The sequence below is a fragment of the Catharus ustulatus genome, chromosome 6, assembly GCF_009819885.2.
Source record: "Catharus ustulatus isolate bCatUst1 chromosome 6, bCatUst1.pri.v2, whole genome shotgun sequence".
Classification (NCBI taxonomy): domain Eukaryota; kingdom Metazoa; phylum Chordata; class Aves; order Passeriformes; family Turdidae; genus Catharus; species Catharus ustulatus.
In genome coordinates, this window is record NC_046226.1 from 5501603 (window position 1) to 5512875 (window position 11273).

The following is an 11273-nucleotide window of genomic DNA, read 5'->3' on the forward strand; positions in this document are numbered from 1 at the left end:
CACGGCAGAGGCGTGAGTTATTTTTTAGGGGAAAAAATGGGATAATTAGGAATTGAGGCAGTTTTTGAAAATAAGGCTCTCTGAGGGTTGCTTTTTTTCAGGTGTATTTGCAGGTATTTCTGGGGTCAGGTGATAACCCCTTTACCCTTTCCCTGAGTGCTGGGTTTAAGGAGTTGGGTTTTTTCCACCCTCCAGAATTGCAGCATCCACATTGTCACCCACATGTGGGTTCTGAAATGCCTCCCTGTTGCTGAGCCTGTTCCTTTCTCCTCATTTTGTTGTTGCTGATTCCTGTTCCCACCTTGGTGGGAATTTTTCCAAAAGCCCACTGGGGCTTTTCCAGGATCCTGCATTGAGGCAGCAGCCAGTTTTACATCATGGGATTGTATCCTGTCCTTTTTTCCTGGCTGAGGCTGGCCACTGTGCCTCTAGCAACCCTATCTGGTGATGTTTCCTTGGCAGTAACCCAAACCCTGTTGGCTAATTCCTGCTCACCTTTTCCTTTCCCACACACCTTTCCATCCAGGCTCTGTGTTACTTTTTTTCCAGTGCTCTTGAATGATTTTTGCAGCACCCAAGGACACCCCCAGGCCCCACTGCCTGTGCCCCTGGGAGCATCTGCATTGTGCCTGACCCATGGGCCTCCCATTTTGGATTGGGGCTGGCAGGGAGCACAGATTCCATCACCACCTCTGGAAGTCATGGGCTGGTGATGCCATGGGAAAACAGCCAGGGCTGTGTGGTGACAGGACCCAAGGAAAACAGGAATGGCTTCAGCTCCTCTTCCCATCATAAATCCCCAGCATAGGGCTGGTCTGGCTTTGTCCATAAGTAGATGTGAACAAGCTGAACAAACCCCACAAACCAATGGGGACTGAAATCCTCGTTTATGGCAGATTGCAGGTTTCCTGGGCCACACTAGTGTGACACAGGATGGTCCCCAGGACGGGGCAGGGTGGCTGTGGGAGATGTGATGTCAGGACACAGGTTTTTATTCAACCACAATACTTGATGGGAAAAAATGTCCTAGTACTTTAAAGTTTCCTGGACTTCAAACCCTTCCAGGTGACTGGATTAGCAGCGTCTCTTGTTTAAGAATACAGATTTCAGACAAAATGTTTGTCATCCCAGAGGAAAGGGGACCAAGGTGGGCACTGTGCTGGCCTAGCACACCTGTGCTGTGTGAGCCATGTCCATTGATGTCCTGGCTGTCTGGGTCTAAAAAAAGGCTCCTGTGCCCCAGATCCTGGCAGTTCCAGGATGATCCAAACCTGCCCAGACCTGCTGGTGCCAGGGACGCTGCTGGGCACGGTGCTCCTGGAGGAATTGTCCCATGGGGCCACCCGGGCTGGTGGCACCAAACCTGCTGAGCCAGCCCTGACTGTGCTCTGCTCCTGCTGCCACAGGCTGGCGTGACTGGGAGCAGTGTCGGGTGTCACCTCCTGCTGTCACTCAGCCTGTTCCCCTCGGAAAAGATGAGTCAAGGGCTCGTGGCAATGGCCTGATGCAGGCACGGCTGCATTGCAGCATTGCATGCAAAGCTCAGCTCGGCAAGTAGGGCAGGCAGGGCTAGATGGGGAGACACAGCCAACTCCCATCCCTCTGGCAGCCACTCTGTGCCACTGGCAGGAGCTGCTGGACTTCTGGACTATTTATTTAATCCCAAAGAAAGGGGACCGTGGGCCCAATGGACCTGTCAGACTTTGATATCCCTGCTGGAAGCCCTCAGGAAAGGACAAGCAAAGCAGGGATGTTGCCAGTTCTGCTCACAGGTCTATGGGACCTGTCCCCACTGCCCCCATGTCACACCTCAAGCAGATGCTCTGGGGTAAAACTGCATTTTGCCATCATCACTATCAGCCTGATCAAATCTGCTGGACTGCCACAGGAATAGGCACAAGGCTGATGAGGAGCAACTGGGAGAACTGGAGGGGGGCTCACCTGGAGAAAAGGAGGCTCAGGTGGGACCTTCTCACTCTGCATCTCCCTGACAGGATGGTGGAGCCAGGTAGGGGTTGATCTCCCAGGTAACAAACAAAACAACAGGACAAGAGAAAACAGCCTCAAGTTACACTAGGGCAGGTTTAGATTGGATATTCGAGTAAAGTTCTTTGTCCAAAGAGTTACCAAACATTAGAACAGGCTGCTCAGGGCAGTGGTGGAGTCACCATCTCTGGAGGTATCCAAAAGCCATCTAGATATTGCATTTGGGACATGGTTAATGGTGAGCTTGGCAGTGCTGGGGGAATGGTTGGATTCAATGATCTCAGAGATCTTTCCCAATCCAAATGATTCTGTGATTCCAAACAATTCTATGATTCTGTGATTCCCAGCTCCCATAAAAGCTGGTTATTTCACCAACCAATGCTTTGGGTGAACACACTCTCCCAGCTTTACTTCTGGGGGAAGCAGGAGAGACCAGGAGGACACAAAGGATGCAGGAAGGTGAGGATGAGTCCCATCTCCACTCCATCTCCTGCAGCAAATCCTGCAGACATCTCTCCTGTGAACTCTCTCCCTGGCATTGTTCAGAGTCCTCCAACAGAGGCATGTAAAAAGGAGAGCTCTCTGTTTGAATCAGGAGTGCTTTGACCTGCAACCTCTGAGCATTTTGTTTCATTTTTAGCCTTAAACCAGGCTTGATGAGACTGTGCAGGTAAGCCAGGGAGAAATCCCAGGCCCCACTGGAGCCTCAGCAAAGGCTGAGGGAAGTGCCATCTGCTGGCACTTCCCAATTTCAGCACTTTAGAGCTGTCAAGTACAAAATCAATTCTGCTTCTTGTTTTCCTCTGCGATCTCTATTGCGGTCTGAAAAGTTCTCATGCTAAATTTTCTGTGTAAGCTTCCCTCAGTATGGTTGAGGAGGGATAATTTTAATTGTCTCCATTGTAATTCGAGTCAAATAGCCAAAGGTCTCAGCCTGTGCTTTCTCTGTGACTTTTGGCAATGCCCAACCTTCAGGTCAGTGCATTGTGTGTGACATGCAGGCACCAAAAATGCACCTGTGTGTAAGATAAAATAACTCAAAACAGTTTCATGGGTCATCTGAACTTACTTCTACGGTTTTGGAAATTACCACAGACTGCCCCACTCCACTAGAGTGTCCCCAGAGCCTGCCCCAGTGCCAGGGTTTGTGCTGGCCAGTTTGTATCCAGCTTTCCTGACATTTTGTGTGAACTCTGCTGTCACACTGCAAAAAACTTGAAATTAAGCTGGAGTTCCAGTTCTCAGAGCCACTTTCCCATTACTTTCTTTACTGGCCCATATTCAGTATTTGCTCCTGTGCTCTCAGCTCAGAGGTGGCTCTGCAGGAGGGGCAGGACACTTTGGTTTTGGGCAACAGCAAGCAGAGCTGCTCCAAACCAGGATTATCCTGGGCACCACCACAGCAAATCTGGAGGACACAGCTTTGTTCCTGCTGCCTAACCCACACCTTTGGCCTGCCAGGACACTGCTGTAAGCAGGGCTGGGACAGTGCCCCTGGGCTTTGGGTGCTGAGGGGCACCAGCAGCTTTTCCATCTGCTTGAATTTGTGCCTGTGTGCTTTGACATGGTATTACTTTGCCAGCTCTATGCAGAGCATCCCCTGGGCTCAAGGAAAAGTAAGGAAGGCCCAGCTTTGTGCTTTGGCCAGCTCCTGATAATTGCCTAAACCCCTTTTTGCTATGAAATCAGGGAGAAGCACTCAGGCAAGAACTAGTTTCTATGGCAAATATTTCCAATTTAATAGCAGGAGGCGATCACCACTTGAGTTAGGTTTTCTGTAAAGACTCCACAACTCAGATGCTGTATTCAGAACTTGACATGACCTCAGGGATGCTATATTACCAAATGTTCTGTAAAATGCACCAGACTGAGCACAGAAGCCACAGGCACAGATCAGGCACAAGTGCTGCAGCACATTAGATTCCACTGGAAAAAAATAAGTGACCTGGTTACTCAGAGCATTTTTTATCTCTGATGCTGAGATTAGTTCAGAGTATGTTGCTAAATCAGGTAAGCAAATTACACTTATGGGGTCGTGAGGGAATTGCTGGGAGGGCGAGATGAATTTCAGAGAAATTTATTTTGGTGTGTTTATCCACATCTACCCTGAGGATAGATGTGTTAATTTATAGGGCCCATCCAGAGGGGTTTTGAAGCATCAGCATCCTCCCAGCTGCTCTCTGATGGAGTGGGGTGGGCTGTGCTAGCCTGGTGTTTTCCATAATCTCACATAGGAGCCAGCCTAGTGTCCCTGTGCAGCCCCAACATGGGACAAGTTTGCTCTGCTCTGAGTGTGAATCCCTCTGGCCAAGCCCCCAAGCATTACCTAAAGTGTTTAAGCCTCTGCATCAGAGCTGCTGGCAGAAGCAAGAGGAAATATCCCTGCTGCCTTCAGCCAGGCTTGCTCTGGCTTCTGGGAGAAACATGGAAGTTCCTCCAGATGTGGAAGGTTGATCAACACTATTTCCACTCCTAATCTCCATCCCAGGAATTGAGGAATATCACTTTGCTAAGTGATTTCTCCAAAGTCATCGTGGCTGCATCTTTCTATTTTTCTTTATGGTGGCAAGGAGGTGTCCCCATGTCTGAAGGGAAAGCAAATGTGTGGAGCACTGCAGTTTGCAAACAAACACCTTAAACTCTTCAGTGCACACAACAAAAGACCCCTGAGGAAAAGCAAAATCCTCTGGTCTAAACAAAACTTTTAAAAATACTTTGTTACCTTTTCAATTACCTTTCAATTTTCCCTTGGCTTCTGAACTGACTATGTGAGAGATAAGATTAAAAATAAAAGTGAGAATAATGGATGTATAAAATTAACGACCCCAAGTACTTGGAAATTGCTCCCCAGTTGCTTTTGTGGGTTTCTGGCAGCGCTTGCCTATGTGAAACTAACTGAACCTTGAGGAGCTCAGTGTCAGCAGCTCAAGAAATAACACAAATAACAAGCAATTCCTCTCAAGGTGAATTTACTTCCTCTGCTGAATCACAGCCAGATCCTGCTCATCTCTTATGATCACCCAGGAGCCTGTGGGCACATAGGTGTGCTCTGCCCCTAGTACAAACAGCCCCAGCAAACAGCCCCCCTTGTTAAATTTCCTTCTGTCACAGCCTCCTGTGTCTTCTTGGCTGAGATCACCCCTAACTCCCCAGACAGATTTATGCTGTGCCCTGGGGTTTCTGCTGCTTTCACTTTGATTTCCCCTGTGACTCATCCATTTCATGCCACTGACAGGGATTCACTGCCTGTCTCTCTCCACATCACTTTTCCCCCTGCTTCTTGCAGAGGTGATTTCCTAGGGGAAAAAAACCTAGAAATGCTGAGCTGCTGCCCAAGCCCTTTGGCTGTGGTGAGTGTAGATGCTTCAGGACTCAGGCAGTGGCCTGCCAGCAGCATGGCATGGAAAACCCATCACTCCTCTGCAAACTGGGAACAGCAGGAGGGCTGGCCATGCTGCAGGAGAGGGCTGGCTTTGTCCTCCCACGTTCAGCCCCACTGAAGCCCCTGGTCACAGAAACCCAAAGCTGGGAGCAGCAAAGCAGCACTGTGCAGTTGGGCATGAGGCCCCCAAGACTGGATCTTATTGTGGGTTATTCCTCCTGGAGGACTTGGGACCTTTTCTTTCTAGCTCTTACTCTGTGGCTCTGTAATGCTTTGCAAGCAGACCAAGATGTGCACCCTTTATTATTAATAACTGGAGTCATCATGTGAAAATACAAAAGCATCCAGAGGCAGATGAAGAGCAGAGGTAGCTGTGTTGCTGAACAAAGCACCCTGCCAGCACTAGGACTGATCTCACCAGCCCTCCAGGCTACAGTTTTGCAGCTCTGGACTGCATGCACAAAAAGCCACTTTTCTGATGTGCTTTCCAAATTACTCATTTCAGCCCATACAACAAACTTCCCAAAGAGCAGCACGTGTTGAATCTGTCTTTCAAACTAGGTTTTGGTGAGGTGCTCTTTGGGCATCAGTCACAACCCCTACCCTGAGTGCTCAAATTTGGGAAGCAGCAGTTCTGAGGGAGCGGTTGATCTCATTAACAGAAAGAGGATTTTCTCAGGATCACGATCGGCACAGCTGTGCTGGCTGCTTAGGTCTCTGCTGGCATCTGCTGGATACAGGAATCAACACCAGTGCTGAAAGAGAAACAGCAATGGGGTATTTTGTACTCCTGAGCTCTCCCAGTTCTGGTGATTGATGGCAGCTATTACAGCCCATCTGGCTGTCACTTATAAATACTGCTAATTGGACTGCTAATTGTTCACACTTCGTAAGGTATGCACACAGCATTTGCTTTGAACGGTGGTTTCATCCACAGATTAGGAAGGGAGTGGAAAATAACTACTTGAATGAATCTGATGATTAAATCAGCAGGAAAACTACCACTGCATGCAGCTAGAGCAGTATGTTCTAAAATGCTTGTCATTCATCAAGACTTAATGTTTTCCTTCTAAGATAGAATGCATTAGTTCTGTCAGTGGCATGTTATCATTGCCAAATAGTAAGGTACTCTTAAACTGAGGGTTTAAGTATGCTGGAAAGTCAACAAGAGACTAAAGAGCCCCAAGATTCATTTTTAATTTGCCTTTGACTGAAGTTGTCTCCGGTATCCAGAGCTGAACTGGCCTTCAAATCACTTGAACTCCTCTTTCTCTTATGCTGAATATCTTGTACAGAATAATCCATGTGATTTTTGGTGCTCTAAAATATGTTCAAATATGCTTGAGCAAATAAGATTTGTGCAATTTGCTTTGTCCAGGCTTGTCTCAAGAAGGAAAAAGGAAAGAGGCTGGAGGGTTGGAGACTCAGAGCCAGTTTTGTAGTGTCTAAAACATCAGTGTCTTCCTGCCTTCTGAGCTTTTCAGCCCAAAGAAAGGAGATCTCTAAGTGGGGTGACACCAGCATGGGCATGTGGGAGATGTGGGGGTGATGTCTCATAGTGGCTTGGCTGCAATGTTTTCTCACCCAAAAACAAGCAGCTGAAACCACAGGCAAAGTTTTCAGAGCTAGAGTAAAACAGCAGCTCAATCCACTGGTTTCTTTCTCCCTGATGAACACATGGAGCCATTGCGAGGTGCAGACCTTCTCACCCACTCTGTGATGCTGGGTGAGAGGCAGCAGCCTTCAGCAGAGCTGGGACACAGCAGCATCTCAAACACTGTTTCAGCAGGCAGCCTGCAGCCTTCAGTGTGGTTTGTGCTGTTTGTGGTACAGTTGTGTTTTTTAAAACATATATTTAAAAATGTGTCTGTAGAGACCTGTGTACCTGACTTGCTCAACAGTGACGTGATATGAGGAGTGGCTGAAGGAGTGTTTAGCCAGGAGAAAAGGAGGTTTGGAAGGGACCTCTCTACAACTACCTGAAGGGAGGTTGTAGCCAGGTGGGGTTGGTCTCTTCTCCCACGTAACAAATGAACAGGATCAGATTAAAATGCTTCAAGTCACACCAAAAGAAGTTTAAATTTGATATTAGGGAAAATTTCTTCACAGACAATGTTGCCAAACACTGGAACAGGCTGCCAGGGAAGTGGTAAAGTCACAGTCCCTGGAGGCATTGAAAAGACATGTAGATGTGGCACTTATGGGTTAGTGGTAGATTTGGCAGTGCTGGAATTTGACGACCCAAGGGGCCTTTTTCAACTGAAACGATTCCATGATTCTGTGATTCTGAGAAACACAAGCCAGGCACGGCTTTAAAACACAAGCTGACTCTCTGCTGGAGCTGCAGCAGGTCCATGTCAAAGAGGATCAGGTCAAGAATCTCCCCTTGCTACTGCCCAAGTTAGCATTTCACAGAAATGTGCCGATTTGTGATGCCTCCGTGACCACAGCCAGCTGCCCTCGTTCAACTCCTCACATGCAAGACTAACATGCACCAGCCTGAGCTTGTTAAAAATATGCTGAAACCTATGTTATATCAGCTTCACTGCCACTTTCCTAGAAAACTGTGTTAGCTCCACTCCTAGAGCAGCTCCCAATCCTTCCCTTGCCTCAACTGATTGTCACAGAGATGTTTCCCTGGCCTGTGGTGCATTGGTCAGGACAACAAATCAGTAGAAAAGGAAACCAGTATGAAAAAGAGGGGATCAGTGGTTGTTCAGTGCCTGAGTGACTGGGCTGGTGGGGACAGGGAAGGTGGCCAGAGCCAGGCACTGAGGAGAGCAGGACACCCTTTTTAGGGGCTTTCAGCTACAAGCTCTGCATGATCAATTATCCCCCCCTCCAATCTCCCTGGTACCACCTGCAGCTACCCAGGTCAGAGTTAAATCCAATCTCATCACTCACAACCACCCCTTTTCCATTTACACTTAGCCACACATTGCTGAGGAAGGGCAGGTGTGCCAAAAATGCTTTGTTTCAATTCAAAAACTGTTGCCCTTCTAACAAGCCACCCGTGTTCACTCACTGTCAATCAGCTCCTGTGAAGAGCTGGGGCTTTCTGCACAGCTTCTTTCTGAAACAACAAAAAGACACTGCTCACCCTGCAAAACCCAGTAGTTGCAGGGCAAATTAGCAGTGCTGAGTTGTCCAGGATCAGATCTTTTCCTCATGGGCTTCAGGAGCATCAGAGAAGAAAGCTACAGCAATGCTTACAGGATGGAAACCAGCTGCATTAAAATTTCACAAAAATTATGTCTCTCTGCTATCATTCATCTGGCAATTTTTTACAGGAGTTCCCCTCCCAAGACCAGCCTGAGAATGATGCCAGGCTGAAACACTTCCATATCCTGCATAAAAGACAATTTATTTCTCATCTCACAAAATAATGGTACTCTGTTCACCTGCATCACAAACAGCTGAAAAATCCGGTAAAACCAAAACACTGTAGTTTTAAAGCCTGTACAAGGAAAAATACTGTCTCACACTTAATTCTGGAAAAGACAAAGGCCAAGTCTCAATTTCTGATTCAAAATACTAATTTAAGGCTTTGGGACCTTGAAGAAAAAGATTACACTGATAAATTCATTTGAATTTATACTGTGCAATCGCACTTCCATGATGTCATTTTCCTTTTTTTTTTTTTTTCAATAGCAAACAGCTGGTTTTGAAATATTGTATTCCAATGGATTGCTGCTACCAATACAATATCTTTTCTATGCATATACACAATTTCACATGCTGCAGAGCACACAGGGAACACGTGGTATTGCTTTACCTCTCCTTTCAGACACTTTTCTCACACAGCTCCTCTAATTATGGTAAAAACCTTGGAGATGTGAGACACTTCGATGAGTTCAAAAAGAAAACATACATCTTGTGCACACCACAGTTTACACCCACACACTTTTCAGTCTGTCTGAGGAACTCATGTTTCTCATATTCGTTGTATTTTGACTGTACCTGCAAAATAAGAGAAAAGGCTGCTGAAATTCCAACACCTGAGGTATTACCTTCCTTTCCTTCCCTCCCACTATCATACATCTTCCCCTTCACAATTACTTTTCTTGGTATGCTTCAGAGTTTAGACTAAAAAAAAATAATACAAATAGATCACTTTTTCAGCCTGTCCTACAGTCTGTGACTTGATGACTATCGGCACTTCCACATGTAACAGGGTAAAAGCAACATTTTCCTGCCATGAAGCGTTTTTCACAGTGTGGTGTTTTCAGAGTGGCTTCCAGCTGCCAGTGCTCAGCTTTCAATCGCGTTTTGGGCACTTAGCAAACAGCTCACACAGTCACTCAGTCAGTTTGGGATGCTTTGGTGTGTCAGCCTCGGAGCTTCACAGTGGCACATTCTGCAGGTCTGGAGCCAACACTGTCCTGTTCTTGCAGTTGAGCTCCATGTCATCAGGATGCTGAAAAGGAAGGAGCATTTCCCTTCCCAGCTCTTGCTGCTTGGAGATTGGGTCACCAAACCAGAGCTCACACAGAGGAGGAGAAACACAATCCCATCGCAGTTTCCTGGTTATCCGGCTGCAAAGGGCTCCAAGCACCAGGCCCTTCCTCAGGGAGGCAGCCCCAGGGCCAGGTGCCTCCGTGCCGCTCCCATCCCTTCAGAGGCTGGTGTCGATGGTGCCTGCTTTGGCCTTCAGGGTGGCCTCCGACACGGTGTCGGGCTGCCCATCCCGACAGAAGAGCACGGCGGGAGTCTTGCAGGCCCACATGGCGAGCTCTCCGCCGCTGGCCGGGCTGGAGGAGGACAGGGCGCTGCCCGGAGCGCCGCTGTGCCGGTTGATGTAGCGCTCCCGGACGCGCTCGGCCCGGCTCCGCGGCTCCGGCTGGCGGCCCGGCACCGACAGGTAGGCCACCATGTTGTTCCTAGTCCTGTAGCCACCCTCCCGGCTGCGCCGCAGCAGCACCGAGATGTTGGGGTTCCGGGCGGCGTAGATGAGCGGGTTGATGGCGCCGTTGGCCCAGGCCATCCCGCTGGCCACCGCGTCCATGGTGGGCGAGAAGGGCAGGCGGCCGGCGGCGGCGGCCAGCCCCAGGATGCAGTAGGGCCCCCAGCAGCAGATGATGGAGACGATCATGATGAGCACCGTGGTGGCCGTGCGCATCTCCCCGTAGGCGCGCAGCAGGTGCCCGTAGGTGGTGAGCGGCCTGACGCGGCTCTCGGCCAGCCGCACCGCCCGGCAGATGTTGAAGTGGCAGAAGCACATGACGGCGAAGGGCAGCAGGTAGCACAGCACGATGAGGGCAGCGCCGTAGGGCGGCCCGAGCCGCGAGGAGCCCCAGGGCAGCACGTAGACACAGCGGTAGGCACCGGGCCGGGCTTCGCCGTGCGCCTCGCCCGCTAGCCCGTACCAGGGCCCGGCCAGCGCCAGCGCCGCCAGCCAGACCGCGGCCAGCAGCTGCGCGGCGCGGCGCCGGCCCATCTTGTGCCGGGGCTGCCGCACGATGGCACAGTAGCGGTCGAAGGAGAGCAGGGCCATGGTGAGCGTGGCGGCGATGCCCAGCCCGGCGTGCAGGGCGGCGCTGGCCAGGCACAGGCGCTGCCCGAAGAGCCAAGCGCCGGGCGGGCGGCTGAGCAGGCTGAGGAAGGCCAGCGGCAGGCACAGCAGGGCGCCCAGCAGCTCCGACAGCGACAGCGACAGCACGAAGGCGTTGGTGACCGTGCGGAGCTGCCGGTGCCGGGCGATCACCAGCACCACCGCCCCGTTGCCCAGCGCCGACAGGGCGAAGATGAGCAGCAGCGCGGCCGCTTGCGAGGCCAGCGCCGCCGCCGACCAGCCCGCCCCCGGCCCCGCCGCCGCCGCCGCCCCGCCGCTCTCGTTGCCGCCGCCGCGGGAGAGGTTGCCCGGCACGGCCGCCGCCGGCTCCATGCGCAGCCTCATGCCCCGGCC

The 11273-nt window shown here is 50.4% G+C and overlaps 1 protein-coding gene across 1 annotated transcript; it reads right to left on the reverse strand.

The window, feature by feature from the left end:
• Nucleotides 1–8713: 8713 nt before the first annotated feature.
• On the reverse strand, nucleotides 8714–11252 carry GPR135 (G protein-coupled receptor 135). Its single transcript, XM_033062750.1, has one exon. The coding sequence runs from the start codon at nucleotides 11250–11252 to the stop codon at nucleotides 9984–9986; it is 1269 nt and encodes a 422-aa protein (XP_032918641.1). The 3' UTR covers nucleotides 8714–9983.
• Nucleotides 11253–11273: the final 21 nt, after the last annotated feature.